Source organism: Mauremys reevesii, linkage group 15, assembly GCF_016161935.1.
Source record: "Mauremys reevesii isolate NIE-2019 linkage group 15, ASM1616193v1, whole genome shotgun sequence".
In the NCBI taxonomy this organism is placed as follows: Eukaryota; Metazoa; Chordata; order Testudines; family Geoemydidae; genus Mauremys; species Mauremys reevesii.
In genome coordinates this window covers 36792743-36809118 of record NC_052637.1, presented here as the reverse complement: position 1 = coordinate 36809118, position 16376 = coordinate 36792743, and the positions used below count along the sequence as shown (strand labels likewise).

General features: G+C 39.5%; 1 protein-coding gene across 6 annotated transcripts in view; it reads left to right on the top strand.

Moving 5' to 3' along the window:
- TEX2 (testis expressed 2) overlaps nucleotides 1-16376 on the top strand; it is a 102834-nt gene that overhangs the window by 37599 nt on the left and 48859 nt on the right. For all 6 annotated transcript variants that reach the window (XM_039501212.1, XM_039501214.1, XM_039501213.1 and 3 more), the window contains one exon: nucleotides 10180-11831. In XM_039501212.1, the coding sequence (XP_039357146.1) occupies nucleotides 10206-11831 (1626 nt within the window). In that variant the 5' untranslated portion in view covers nucleotides 10180-10205. The remainder of the gene's footprint in view (nucleotides 1-10179; nucleotides 11832-16376) is intronic.

The window sequence follows — 16376 nt, the reverse complement described above, 5'->3', positions numbered from 1 at the left end:
TCACATACCTGTAAAAACAATCTGTATCTGAGCTTGTGAATAATTGAAGAGCATTTACACTGTTTAGGGAAACAAACTATTTGACTGCATATTTGAAAGTGGAAAGAAACAAACTTGTTTGTGTTTTGACTAATGGTCTGGAGCTAAAGCTCTGTTACTTAAATAAAGGAGGATTTTTCCTTCCTGTTTTTTTTTCCAGTAGGTTGGTTGTGGGGCGGGGGAGGGGGGTTGTTTATTTTTGAGAGGGCAGAAGAATTTGAGGGAGGAGCAGGGGAAAAAATTCCACAACAGAGGTTTAAGTCAAAGCAATCTTTTAAATACACTTCCCTAAAGGAGAAGAGGCCTGTGTAAAGTATTCTCAATCATTACTTTTATTGCATGGATTTTCCTCCTCCATCCTCCTACTGATATCCCATTACAGCTATTTAAGTTACTTGCTGCAGTATGCCTCTGACAGTCAGTGCATTGTAATGGAGATTCTGGCTCCCTGTACTGTAGCTGTATTATCTGGACATGAGGCGGAACTACATTTTTCCTGTCAAACACAGATGAATGTGCTTTCAAGGGTTTGTCTGCCCTGTGGACTGTGCACTGACATAACGCCAGCATTGTAGGTATGCTGGTGCAAACCTCTTATATAGCAGCACATCTACACTAGAAGTGGCTTGCTTACTCCACGATAAACTACAGCAGTGAAGTGTTATAGGTTCTGCATTAGTGCTAAAATCCTAAGGTAGACAAACCCCAAATCTGCTTTTAATAAATAAATGTCAATATATATTTAACTTTTAAAATCACAGAAGTTCTTTTTCAAAGCAGTATTAGGAGGGGTAAATTTCTCTCTCTGCTATTACACCATTATACACTTTCGCCTCAGTTAAACTCTGTATTTCTGTCAAGTGACCAGAAGAGCCCTTAAGACTGATCCTTTTGCTTTTTATTATTTCAATAACAACAAAATATAGAAATACAAGACCCTGTCTTCCTGACTGTAATTTGTAAGATAACTCAATATGGAGCCTGCCTGAAGCAACTCTGATAATCAGATCTATCGCCAAGCGGCAGACTTCTGACATTTTGATTGGAGGTAACAAATAGAATCTGAAAATTTTGCTCTTTTGTCAAGAATTCGGGCTGCCAAAGGTATGAATGTCACTGCAGCTTGAATCATTTGTTTTTCACATTTGTCTTTGCTCTTTATATTTATTTTAAGGTAAAGGTTAGCCATGGTTATGTGGAGCTCAGGGAACTTTCTTTACCCTTTTTTTTTTTTTTAGGGAAAGAATTGATGGTTTATACCAGAGTGCAGGGCCAATGCTAGTATATTACAGAAGGGTAAAGAAAGACCAAATAAGGAACATTTACTGAGAGGAGCCCTTCAGAAGGTGTATTGCTTCACGTCATACGACTGCTGTTTGGACTGTTGCATAATATTTTTGTTGCAGTTTGCTATTTAAAAAGATTTTTATTTCAAAGACCTATTGTATATTGGTAGCTTGCTGATTTGCTTACCAAGGCAAATTATATCTAAGTCTATAGCAAATTAAATCCTTAAGCCCCAAAAATGTGACCCAGAACAATGAAATTTCTCTTCACTGCAAGGTGTGATACTAAATTTTAAAAACTGAAACTGTATATCTCCTTATTGTAACAATAGCCCATTGCTTCAAATATTTGTCAAACCGTGTAAAATGCTGCATGTTCAAGGAGATCAAATTTTAAGGAATATATTAAGTTTCTCAAGGATCTCCCTGTTTGTAAATGTCAGGGTTCCCTTCCCACTCTGAACTCTGGGGTACAGATGTGGGGACCCACGTGGAACCCTCCCCCCCCACCACCCCCAAGCTTATTTCTACCAGCTTAGGTTAAAAACTTCCCCAAGGCATAAATTCCTTCCTTGCCCTTGGTATCACCAAGTGATTTAAACAAACATTCAGGGAGGGCCACTTGTAGCCCTACCTCCCCCAAAATATCCTCCCAAGCCCCTACACCTCCTTTCCTGGGGAGGCTTGAGAATAATATCCTAACCAATTGGTTATAAAGTGAGCACAAATGAAAACCCCTGTGTCTTCAGGACATTGAAAAACAATCAGTTCTTAAAAGAAGTTTATTTTAAAAAAGATCACCTCTGTAAAATCAGGATGGAAGATCACCTCTGTAAAATCAGGGTAACAAAAAGATTCAAAACAGAGGATTCCCCTCTAGGCAAAACTTTAAAGTCCCCCCCCCAAAAAAAAGAGGAATAAACCTCCCTCTTAATCTAGGATTACTTACTATATCTGTAATATTAGATGTATCATTTCAGCAGGAGCTGGATTACTTGTTCAGTCTCTCTTTTTGTCTCAGAGAGAACCACAACACAGAGCACAAAGCAAAAACCTTCCCCCACAGATTTGAAAGTATCTCCCCCTATTGGTCCTTTTGGTCAGGTGCCAACCAGGTTATTTTTGTTTCTTAACCTTTTATAGGTAAAGGAGGGATTTTATGCTGCCCTTAGCTGTATGTTCATGACAGTAAATAAATCAGGTTTCACCAATGGTATTGTAAGAAGATGCATGAGGTTTTAGTAGCGTCTCCTGCAGCAGAAACTGAGGGAAGGCTCCTCTAGAATCCTGGAGAGGGGGTGGGTATGCATGTGTGGGTGCTTTGCTTCCTTCTGCTCTATGATATGGGATCTTTGTCCCCACTATGAGCTTCATACTTAAAACTGAAAAGGGTAAATTTTATATCAATGTGTATATAGTCCAATAAGCTTTGTTCCAACTCCTGTTTCTCTGTTGGGTTTGAGTAGTTGATTTAAAAAGTACTGGTTTTTGGTTTTGATTTTTGGAGGGACTTGTCCTTCAAGTTGGAAGGTAGAATAACGATAAAAGAAGCAGTCCGTAAGAGGTGTCATTGTAGAATATAATAAGCTCTTCGCTGATAGAAAAGTGGCATATAGGGAGTTTATGCCACTAGAAATATTTTTTCTGTCTTTCCCTTTTATGTCGTATGGTATTCAGTCAAAATATCCTTGTTTGCTAGCATTATTGCAAAGGTTAGGTTGGTAGCTGTTTGGTCTTGTAGGCTAATTTATAGTTTTTGTTTTGTTTTTTTTGGTCTGTTGCACTTAAACTTCCACAAAACCTTCTCTCAGATAGATCTTGTTACCCCCTCTTTCTTGGTGTGGCTTTTTCCACCTCCTGGGTCAGTGTTGTTCTGTTTATATGCAGAGCTCTTTTTGTTCTTGGTCATGAGATGTCTAAGTTGTTCACCTCAGTCGTCAATACATATATTACAAACTCTGTATTCCTGTATGCTACATCTTTGTTTGTTACCCCTTCATGTGAGATTCTTCTGCAGTTGTATGAGCTTTACAGAGAATTCTCTTAATTCTTTGTTCTTTGAGGCTATTCCTTATGTGTATCCCACTGTGGGTAAATATGTGCTCCTTGCACTTGAGACCAGAGAATTCTTGCAAGAGGTGTCTGTTAGTTTAGCCCACACCTGCGCCCTTTTCCTCCCCCTGCTCTGCACTGATGGTAAAAGGGTCAGTGCAGACTGACTGCATGTCAGAGTCTTTCTGTCTGCCACATGGCCTGTGTTGGAATATTCCCCATGTTTTCCAGGGAGGTGTCTTTTGGTCCTATTGTAAAGGGTACATGGTTCACAGTTCTTGACTTGAAAGACATGTGCTTTCATGTGGACATTCACCTTTCCCACAGAAGATTCTATAGGTTTGTGTTGGATCCCAAACATTACCAATACTGGGTACTTCTGTTTGGCCCTGCAACAGCATGCAAGGTCTTCACAAAAGTGTTTTTTTCAGTAGTAGTAGCACAGCTGAGATGAGTGTCAGAATCATCAGGCAGCCAGCTGAGATTGGAGCAGGGGCTGGCTAGTGTGGAAACGGGCATAGCTGGAGCAGGGGTAGTCTATCAGAGCTACTAGGCAATGGGAGTATTCCTGGCCATGTAATGTTGAGCCGACTGGAGACACTGCTTCCCTTAGGAACTTACATACCTACCTTGGGATTCACCTGAGTGAATCCTTACCTGTGGATTGGCTGAAGCCTGGTTGAATGTCGTGTGGCCTATCACAAGACCTGTAGGTAATTACCTACAGAGGCTCATCACACTTTCTGGCTTGGGGGATGACTCATCAGGTTTAAACTGGCTCAAGCAGGCTCAGAGGTAATTCAGGGATGACTCATCAGGTGTAAACAGTTTTAGACTGTGTGGTAACTCAGAGATTACTCATCACATTTTCCTGTATTTAGATAACTAGCTTCTGAACAGCTGGTCCTGCCTAGAAGTCATGGCATCAACTTTATTGCTACTCCACTTCCTAGCATCCTTGGGATTCTGTGTAAACATGGAGAAGTCTAACCTGACTCCGATGCAGACAGTAGAATTTATAGGAGCAGCCCTAGACTGTCAGGGCCCAGGGCTTATCTCCCCACGACAGAGTTCACACCACGGGCACTCTGATAGACCACATTACGCACAACACTTGACCATTAGTTTGGATATGCCTTACTCTTTTGGGGCACATAGTGTCACTTACTTATGTGGCTCTCTTATTGCGGATCGGTTGCAGATACAAATTTTATATCCGTGCAGGGCGCGCGCTCGCGCTTTCTTTCTCTCTCTCTCCTAAAAAAATCAGAATACTTAACAGTGGGGGCTAGAGGGCTCAGATGGCAGTGTGCAATTTCATATTATAAATAAAAGGAGCTTTTCATTCCTAGGGTACTGATTCAGATACAGAATCAGGTCCATAGGATTTGAAGATCATTAATATCTACACCCATTATAGGTAGCTTGTGTGAAATTAATTGGTGACCTTAGGGCAGTTCCTAATAACCAGAAACCCATATTGCAGAAATTGCCATCTCCCTTGTTGGCACACATGGCCGTCTACTTTCTTTCTCTCTAACCCACAAGAAGTGGTGCCTTCAATAGGCAAGATGTCATGGGAAAGTTTTTGTACTATTAGTATTTAAATTTATGGAGCAGGGGCACAGGCAACTTCAATTTATTATTCTGGTAATAGTTACACTTCATGAGCCCCCCAAAAAATCAGATCTACACAGTTTGGCGCAATTGATAGTGCATAAACAAAAGGCTCAGGACTAGAATGGTGGGAGGCAGTTGGGAGGGAGTGCTGAAGGTCAGGATTGATGGGCATTGGCAGAGGGAAGGTGGGAGACCTAGGACTGTTACAGTGGGGGAGTGTATATGGGAGGTGGGAGGGAAAGTAGGGAGAGTTGCGGAGAACTGGAATAGCAGAGATGCTATAGGTTATGACTGAAATGCATTGACACAGATGTGGGAGTGTTGTAGGTCAGGATTGCAGTGTGATGGTGGAGCTAAGTAAGAGAACCTGCCCTAGTTCTTACCTGCACTAAGCTTGACTCAAGTAAAGTGAAAGATTAATAGCACTAACTTCACTGTTAGGAGGGAAAGCAAAGCAAACTAAAGATTGGTTAATCAATTTCAGATTGTTTGGGTTTCTTGTATGAATCTTCTTCTAAAAAACAATATATCTGTACTTGAGAGTTTGACAGTTGTGCCCTGAAGTATTGATTTCTCCACCCTTTCATTCCTTGGTAACCATCAAATTATGAGCAGGTTTGCAAGCTGTGGTAGATGTCTCTATATTTTAATAGCAAATACAACGAAACCAAGACCTGTGTTTATTGTATTCCAACTAATCACTGTGAGGTGTTTGACAGTGTGAACTAAATCTATTTTTCAAACTGAAATATTGTAAGGTTCTTTACATAGAAGTAAAAATATGCAAGTTAGGCAATATGTACCAGTAACTACTAGGGACACTGGAAGAGTTGTGATTCCAGTGGAGTTGATTTGGATTTGCGAGTGTCTTGAATATTCCCCACCTCCTCCCCCACCTTGTGTTTTTTTTTTTTTTAAAGAGTTCTTATGCATATATATCCAAGAGATAAGTACACTGTGGTCAAGAATGATGACATCCTTCTGATGAGATTAAAATGGATTTAATTCCATCCTGACTTCTTTTGGATGGGGGAGCACCAGTGATGTGATAATACTGTGATTTTTCTAAACGCCTTGGTTCAGAACAGACCAGCAAAATAAGCCACTTGGGACAGTGTTCAGCAGTAAACATTCTCTAGCTTCAATGAAGAAGCAGTCTATTGGCTGGGGAAAACAAGTCTTCTGGCCTGGCTGGCTGATTCAGCAAACACGCTCCTGGCTCTTTAATGGTGGCAAAGTGCCAAACTTCTTATTAAATAACTTTGTTAATATCAAATTTACTATCTAAACTGTTGCATATTAAATATAAGGAAGGATGGTCTCGTGTGACTGAGAAGCTTGGGGATCCGGTATAAACTTCCTGTATGACCTAGATCAAGTCTCTTATATTTTTGCCTCCATTTCCCCACTTGAAATGTGCAAAATGCTGATGGTTTTGTAAGGCTTAATTTATTATACCTGTAAAACTCTTTGAGATCATCAGAAGAAAGGTGCCGTGGAAGTACAAAGATGAAACACCAGAGGTTTGTGCAATTAAAAGAAAAAAAAATTAGGAAGTGCAGAAGTTAAGGTTTTGAGTGCATTAATTCATCTACACTGTACATTCTGTATGTTTTAAGAGATCTAGATTATGGTCTAAACAGTAAAATCTGATTCAGTAATGCATGTTTTATTACAAGAGTATATTCTTTGTTAGTGTCCTAATAATGGGCATCAAGTTAAAATCCTATTTGACTCTGGTCTTGCCTTCTGAAAGCAATATACAGAGTATCTCAGAAATGAACTGTTAACTTAGCTGTGTAACAAAGCCCCCCCCAAAAAAGTGGGAGTTAAATCATGGAACACAAGGAATTGGTTTGATCAAATTTTGGTGGAGAACAGAAAACAGGGAACAGCACTCCACACCCATTTCTCTCCTAACCTGCATTCTACTGTTTCTGGGGTGGGGGAACCTTTAGTATTCATAATTTTCTTGCTATTAATTTAGTTTAAGAAGCTTGGTATATGTGACTGCTTTTATGTCTGGTACAAAGATACCAGTTTGCATAATTAGCAGTAAAAATGCTATTGTATTATGTAAAGTGAATCTGTCAAACAGACAATATAGGTTTTCATGTTTGTATCTTAGGCCTTGTCTACACTGCCACTTTACAGTGCTGAAACTTTCTCGCTCAGGGTGTGAAAAAACACCCCTGAGCGATGCAAGTTTCAGCACTGTAAAGTGGCAGTGTAGACAGTGCACCAGTGCTGGGAGCTGCGCCCTTTGTGGGAGTGGGTTTTTTACAGTGCTGGGAGAGCTCTATTCTAGCGCTGGCACCGCGACTACAAATTGCTCATGTTACAAGTAAAACAAGACTTTTTTTTTATATATTTATATCTTTTTTTTTTTCCCTCCCTCCCAACTGCAAATTCACCCTGATATCTGAAACCTCAGCTGGGTTTTTCCATTCTTTTACGTTATCACCTGTAATTGCTTCTGCAGGCCAAATTTAGCTCCTTGTCTGCAGTACGATTGCACTGCTGTAACCACATGGCAAAACTTGGTCCTGCAGTTGGAACTTGGTTAACAGTTCTGTGGATGATGTGTAACCCAGAACAGAATCCAGCTCCCTCTCCCATAGCCTTTCTAAGTCTAACAGCACTTTAAACATCAGCAAAGACTTCTGATTAATTCTGCTTGTCAGTTTGATTACAGCATGTTCATAGCACCTGAAAATAGCTTAGTTACTAAAGTGACAAATGTATTATCTTGACAATGAAAATAAAGTACTGCCTCATGGGAAATTGCAGAGGTTCTATTCTGCCTGACCATTTTAGATGGTGGTTACCAGTGCCTTGGATTCATTTCTTTTTAAAAGTAAGTGTGTGTGTTCTAGTTCCATTTTTTTTCAGTCCTTTTTTTGCACAGGAAAGATGCCTTAATTATCTTGTGTGTTATTAATGAATGTAATGTGATTAATATACAAAGCGGTGTTGCTAGCAAGTTTGGCTCAGTAGGACTTTATTTTTTAAGTGACCTTAGTGCATTGAACTAGATGTGGAGATCAGTATCTTTGAAACAGATTTGTGATCATTTGTCACTGAGCTAATAGAGGTATGTCATAGTGGTGACACATTTAGGCTTCAGAGAATGTAGTTGGTCTGCCTATACTGCAGTACCATCTTCTTAGTATAAGCTAAGGGCTGCTTCATGTTGAGAGGTGTGGAAAGGTGAATTTGTTAGCTCTTAGCATGCAGTGGGTCTGGAACTTAAAAAAAAAAAATTCTCTAACTTAAACTAGAAGCCTCCTGTTTAATTCTCCTTGTCTCTACTATAGTTATGCTCCTCTTTTACTTTTTGGTTGCTGCTTTGTCAGATGATTTTACAGGACTGTATCTTCATCATTTTCAATATTACTTGGAGTTCAATTTCCTAAATGACAGACATAAAGCTTTGTTTTTACACAACACCTTTCTATCAAAGGATCTCAAAATGCTTTCATTCCTAACCTACACCTGGCAACACCCTTGTGGTGTAGGTGGCATAATTCTTCATTTTACAGAGGGTGAAACTGAGGCTTTTTTCCCTCAGATCCAAAAATGGAACCCAGATCTCCTGACTCCCAGACCCCAGTTCTAGCCACTGGGTGCGCACACTTCCTGCCTTAACTGTATTTTTTTTTTTTTAATATTTCCATTTTTCAGCTTTAGACCTCTCCCCAGGAAGCCTACATGACGAGCAATAGATTTCTAGGCACTTGTAATATGTCTGAACTGATGTCACAGCTAAAGATGGGCCTGAAACAACCTCCTTAATGTGAACAACCCCAAGCTAGTTGAAGGGTTTAGAAGTTAGATGATCATGTTATACACCTCACCTCTTATCTCTGCAATGGGATAAATCAGAACCGTCCCAGATCTGAACATCCTGTTCAAAACAGGGATCAAAATTGAAACACCCTCTTATTAACCACACACAGTCAAAGACGGGTGTACACTTGCCTTCCTAGCAATAGAATTGCCTTGAACTTTATTGTCAGAGGTGTTTCTCAGAGAAGAAATTCATATCCAATGACAAGGCAAATGGTCCTAACTAAGGTGGTGGTAACCCTTTGACAAGCATACTAGCTGCTTATTTACAGAGTTTTGAACCATTTTACAATTTGCTTTATTGGGAATACTGCCAAAATTTAATATGTATTTTACAGGATTTTCAGTCAAAAGGGATTGAGAATCCTGTTTAAATGATGACTTTAGAATTTCAATACTGCCCAAAACTAATTTTGATTGTTTGCAGTTATTGTTCTAGTGCATATTGCTAAAACGATAGTTATCCTGACCATTTGTCCATAATTCACAGAACTTGAAATGAGAACTAAAAAGGCAAGCAAAAAGGCTAACCTCACCATTTCTACATGTTTCTGTCTTTGCTTAGAGTTTGGAGGCTTTGTTAAAGCCTGGATAGCATCTCGATCCCAGGAAATAAGTCTGTAAGAACTAAATATACTAGGGATATAGATGATGGGGTTCTACACAGGGCAAATAATTGTAGAAACTTAAAGGTAGCTTAACAGTGTAGAATCTTTTTAACTATCTTAATGGTGGTAGGTATATTTTTCTGCTATGTGGAAACATACATTTCTGCTATCATGGAGAACACTAATAATCCATACCTCTAATTCCTGGCATCCTTTATCTTTTTCTTTCTTCCCACCACTACCACCAAAATCTAGTTTCTTCTTTGAAGCCCATCTGAAAGGGAATCTTCTTACCTCTCCATTCCTCCGTTTCTTCCACCCCCCCCCCACACACTCCTCCTTTGTCTTCATTCTCCTCCACCTCCTTTGCTCCCTGTCTCATTTTCTCTGTGACCAAGTTCCCCTTTTAAACTTTGCATATGATATGAAAAGCATTGTTATGTGCACTAGGAGAAACTACTTTTTCCTCAAGTTTGTATGTATTTTATCTAAAACATATATGTCTGACTTTTTTGAAAATAAATTCTTAGTTACTGTAGAATACGTTTGATAAAATGCAATTATATCCAGTGGAATGAAAAGTGCCAGTAGGGATATTTGCTGCTCTTAAGTTGCAGACATGCCATATGTAAATAGGTTTTTTCTGTATTTGTCTTAATAGTTGGAAATAAGAGTGGAGTTTTGGGAGAATATGCCTTTAATTTAATTCAATATTCTCTCCACAGACCCTGACACATCTCTGGGACCTGCAATGACAAGTCTGAACAGTAGCCATGCAGAGAAAACTGATGAAATGTCTTCAAAGCAGTCTGCCCCAAAAGTGCAGGTTCAGCGATCTGTTTCTCGAGATGTCATCACCATTCACTTCTCGGCATTTGGGAAGGAGGAAGAGGAGGAGGAAGAGGAGTTTAAGGAGTCTCCCAGTGATGAACTGGATGACCAAAGCATTGTAACAGCACTTGAAGCCAAGGAAGACCTCTGCTTTGAACATGGTGGCCATGATTTTTCTGGTCCAGCTACCTCGCATAGCATGGTCGACTCTGCATCCCTCTTACCTTCGTCACCTGTGATTTTGCCAACCGTAAACACTGTAAAGCCATTGGATTCTTCTTCAGCATCGCAAGTATTCAGTGCAGTGCCATTAGTTCCATCACCCTCATCTGATTTGTATCATGTAACTAGCTCATCAGGTGTGTTGTCTCCTTTGGAAGAGAAAGCCAGCTTGTCATCCTCCCCATTGTCCTCTCCATCCAAGCCAACTGTCTTGTCTAGTGCTTCATCGACTGTTTCTAGTTCAAAGCCTTTTATGAGTTTAGTTAGGTCCCTTTCAACAGATGTAGAACCAAAAGAGCCCACCCCGCCCACAAGACATAGACATTTAATGAAAACTTTAGTGAAATCTCTGTCCACAGACACATCTAAACAAGAATCTGAAGCTGTATCCTACAGACCTGACTCTAAACTGAACTTGCACCTATTCAAACAGTTCACTCAGCCTCGAGTTACAGGTGGCGATTCCAAAACTGCCCCCTCCTCCCCGTTAACGTCTCCTTCAGATACTCGTTCCTTTTTTAAAGTACCTGAAATGGAGGCTAAAATTGAAGACACTAAAAGACGCCTTTCAGAAGTCATCTATGAGCCTTTTCAACTCCTCAGCAAAATAATGGGCGATGAAAGTAGTAGCCACAGGCCCAAAGCCTTATCTTCAAGTGCTTCAGAACTCTCAAATCTTTCCAACTTAAATGGTCATTTGGAAAGCAATAACAACTATAGCATTAAGGAAGAAGAATGTGATTCTGAAGGGGACTACTACGGAAGTGATTCTACTCTAAATAAAAGTAACCAGTCCAAAACTGCTGAGGAACATGTGAAAGACACAGAGACTAAAAGCTCTCAGTCTGTAAGCACAAAGGACTTAAATTTGAAGACTTCGCTGGTACTGGAAAAATGTTCTTTGTCTGCACTGGCAAGCAAAGAGGATGAAGAATTTTGTGAACTGTATTCTGAAGATTTTTTTTTAATAGAGGATGAAAGCAAAGTGGAAAAACCCACAGAACCTTTGCTCCAGGCAGAAATAACTGAGGAATATGGTACCGCACTCAGTAGTGAAGACGAAGTTGATTTATGTGTGCAGCAGCCTAAAATACCCGTTAAGACTTTGTACTTCTTTACAATGTTAGTCTATGCTTATCTTATACTCCCTCTCCCTAGTTACTTCTGTGGACTCTTCCTGGGAGTTGCCCTTGGATTTATGATTGCTATCTGTGTGATTTGGCTTCTGACACCAAGTGCACGTGAATATCACAAACTACATAAAAATCGGAGAAAGCAATGGAATACAGCATCTCTGGACATCAAAGAACCGGAAATATTGAAGGTGAGGTTTCTTACTGGACATGCTTTACTCTGGCTAGAAAAACTAACTTAGTTAGCTCATTTGCACCTTAGAATCATATCTATCAGTGAGTGCAGTTGAAGTACTCCTTTGGGAGCATGTGGTGTTGGCAATATCAGAAATGATTTAGTAGGCAAGAGTATTCTACTTCAGCTGCCTTAGTGAATTACTTATACAAGACAAGAGAGCTAACATTGCATACAGCTACAGAGGAAAAATAGAGTAATCACCTCAAAAGGAAAAGGACAGATGTGTTTTGAACTTGTCTTGCAGAATAGAGTTAATGGCAAAGATTTCTTTTGTGTTGTGTGTGAAGTTCAGTGTGTCTCTCAGACTGTGCTTTGTTTCTTGGGGAATTTGCTATCCAGATTGCAATTCATCTCATGTAGTGGGTCCAAGAGCACTGTTTGTTGTTTGTTTTTGTTTTTGTTTTTTAGTGAAGCTTCCACCTTTCCAATATAGAAATAGAGAGAAAATAAACTTACCTCAAATGTCAGATAATTAGGGTGGGAGGAGGAAATGGTAAGTGGAAAAATGTCAAGGGGGACAATCTGGGTTGGGGTATGTCTCTATTTGAATAATTTGTAAATATCTTAGTTTGATAATTAATTGCAATCCATCAAATGAGCTAAGACCTGGATTTAAAAAGTGCTAGCACTGTGGTTGTTTTCTCCTTGTTCAGAGCCGATGTACTCTCTCTTGCCTTGTATAATTTACAACTGTACTTTGTTCAGCTGTGACCCATGTGACCACTCTTTCTAATACTTTGATATTTTCACTTGTAGTCACGTAATCATCTTTTTACATTGGTGTCCACAATAAAAATAAAACTTGAAAAAGAATAGGCAATTGGCTAATTGGATAATTTAGATAAGAAATTATGTCTGGAATAGAAAGAACATAACCTCAAACTTCTCAGTGACAATGAATTTCGCTTGATACCATTTTAACTGATTAAAATCTCAGTATAATGTGAGTCTTTATTTAAAAAAAAATTGTGTATTAACAAGTCAACCCAAAATACTGGTTATAAAAATAATGAATAGGCTGTTGTGAAATGGTGCAGCTCTTAGCATTCTTAATAGAGTCCATTCCCATCAGAGACCATAAAAACGTTGCTGCAATGTGTCTGGCTGCATTGGAGAATTGAACTTTCTAGACAAGTTGCTTATTTTTCCTCTAATTGAAGACTATTCTGGTTTTTAGATAGATGACAGTTAAAACTCTCCAGAAAGAGCCTACTTATAATAGATTAAACTAAATACTGATTATTAAAGAAATATTAAACCTGGTTGGAGCTCTCTCTTAATCTGTTTTTAGTTGTCACATGTTCAGGAACGTAATGTCATATGCTTTAAAAGCCCTTCAGTCAGGACTGTTTAGTATTTATGTAACATTCTTCATTCTGTATTTTTCTTTAGAATAATAGCTTGGTTTTTTGTAATGATTGATTGTTCTTCTGTGTTTTTTGTTTTACTACTTCTCTGTTCCAGTATTTTTTTTTTCCTCTGAAGCTGAGACCTTCAGCCTACACGCTGTCATGTGCATTTGTATATTTTCTCGCTCTAATAGTGTGTAAATTCTTTAGGGTGGAGAGTGTCATCCTTAACACCGTTCCAGAAACACTTTGTATTCAATAAATAATCAACTCCTTTTATTGCTGTTCCCAGTTTAGTTCTCTCTCTCCTACTTATTGTTCTCTCAGTCTGGGGTCTTCCTCTCAATCAATCTTTGTTCTCTTCAGCGCAGGTGTTCATGTCACTAGGTGTTCATGTCATCCCAAGATGCAAACTGACTGACAGCACATTACCTCTTCTCCAACAGGTGACCATAAACAGGACTGTCTGCTCCAGCAGCTGTTCCTGAGCCTGAGTATTTTCCCAGTGGCATAGCCTGCAAAGTGCTGGCTAGGAATGTGTATTCTTTGCAGTTGATGCTGCTGAAAATGCACATGTACTCAGGAGCACTTACTAAATTCTGGTGAAACAGCATGCATGGCTGAAAAGCGGGTGGGAGGGAGAGAGTGGAGGAGTATGTAGGCAGAAGTTGGAGTTTGTGGTATTTTAAAACTATTTGACTGAATTTGGTTCCTAACACATCTTCCCTATAAAACCGATGTGGATTGGGTTATTCTGCTAAAAATGAGTTTGGTTGACCATGTCCTCTTTTTCTCTTTTCAGTCAGTATCTCGCGTCATTTTTTTCACTCCCCACACACTTGTCACTCTTCCCTCATTGTTTTCTTCACTGTGTTGTAATATCTCTCTCCCCACCCCCCTCCCCCGGTCACAAATGTTGTAGTAATAAACACCACAATTTCTGGGTGCTTCACAAATGTGGAAGAGACAGTACCTGCTCCAAAAGGTTTATAATCTGAAGTGTTTAAGTGATTTTTCTCTCTTTGTGTAAAGTGTGTGTGTGTGTATTCTACTTCTATAGAAAATGTGGACTTTTAAACAAAATTTATAGCAACCAAAGAATACAAAATATATATTTATTTTTTAAATCTGAAAATTTTCAAGGAAAGCAGTTAGTTCCCCCAAAATTCTTTTTTAGTTTAAAACAGGGCTGCCCAGAGGGGGGAGGGGGAGCAAGTGGGGCAGTTTGCCCTGGGCCCCACAGGGGCCCCCACGAGAATATAGTATTCTATAGTATTGCAACTTTTTTTTTTTTATGGACGGGGCCCCCGAGATTGCTTTGCCCCAGGCCCTCTGAATTCTCTGGGCGGCCCTGATTTTAAAAAAACCCAAACAAAACAATTTTCTGAAAATGAAGGGGGAAGAAGTAGTTTCAGTTTTCAACCAGCCCTAGTTCTGTATGTAGGCTGGACCCTGAAGTTGAGCAGCCTTGCAGTGCAGACCTAGATCTGTAGTTGGCCATTGTAGCCAAGTAGTCTTTTGTTCTGTTGCTAGTGGGAGGATAGATATAATCTGAACTCTTGAAGTCTTGACAGTAATCACTTTTATTTTTCTGTCCAGCACTGCATCAAAGCTATAGGGAACGTCAGATATGTGGGATGGAGGCTTAAGAAAGCCTTTTTGATTCAATTTTCCAGGTAAAATTACATTTTGAAATTCACTAAATCATATGGTATGTGTTTGCATTAGAATGAGCCGAGAAAGATGCTTGGAATTTCGTGCAGGTTCTTTGAAGAATTTTGATCTCTATACTGTATTTTATTTAACTTCCTGGGCTAGTTCCCTGTCTCTGCATGTCATACGGTGTCAGCTTTCACCAGCACACACCGGGCTACTCGCTCATTACCTTTTTCCTTTTTTTTTCTAGCATCTTGAAAGCTTTAGGATCCCCTTTGATCCTAGCTCAGCCTTGGAAAGATGAAACCATTCCATGGATCCAAATGGGGGTATTCCCCAGTTGATAGCTCCCCTGCACTGGTTACTCCAGGAGCCTTCTCTTTTGCCATTGTTTCGTTTCCTGTGGGTTTCATCCTTTACAGCCTTTTTTTATTCAACTCTTGGCATTCAGGCAGATTGATATCAAACAGATTACCTGAGGTCCATATGATAGATGTTGTGTGTAATATTTTTTTATAACTTAATTTTCCACGTGAATACTTTAGTTCCTAATCAAAGGATAGTGAATATTTTGGATGGCATTGTATTTATAGCAGGTGTGCCCAGATTTTGCCAAACTGAGAACTTGCTGAGGGTTCGGCAGTAACTAACATGCATAAAATGGCATGTTACTTACTTCAAGAGAGAACATTGCATACTGGGACTTGTAGTTTCTGTGAGTTCCTAAACTGAAGGCTACTGCAAACTGCATTGTAGAATTCCGTGGCCTACATTTTTGATCTCTGCAGATTAAATGCATCAAATAATGGCGGAAGTGACTAGCATAGTTGTAGCACTTCTGATTTACTGCCATTGGATCGTAAGTGGATGCTAATTTTAGCAAGCTAACATGGAAACTCTCGACCTTTCTGGTTAAGTAACTAATAAAACAGCATGACATCCATTTCTGTAGTTGATTATATTTGAAGGATTTTAGTTTTGATCAGCTCAAGCAAGAGTCACCCACTGAAAATACATTAATTGCTGAAGCTACTGAACTGTGGGCTTTAAAACAAGTGAGGTTAACAGGAATTGCCAATTTTCGCTTCAGTCCTAAAAAAGAATTCTTACTACCTCTAACAGAAACTCCTCTTTTATTAATCTTCATCCAAAAGCTTCATATGAATAATGAGGAGAGGGTCTCCAGATGCTTGGAAGGCTGTGGGGAGGCTGGATAGCTTCAACCTATGTTTGTTAAACTTTCACAAACGTAGTCTGAGATGCACTGAACCACTAACTTCTAAAAGCATTGCTGGTGTGTACTTGAGGGTTCATTGATGTCATTTAGCACAGCTATAGTTCTAAAGGGGATCTGAAGGAGAAGAGAGAGAAAGTGCTAGTCAAACACAAAATGGAAGGCTATTCCAAGAGTAATGGTGGGCTTGAAAGAAGGTGGGAAGTTAAGTGGGAAAAGAAAATAAGCCCAGTAACAGTAGTTGGGAGGAAAAATAAGA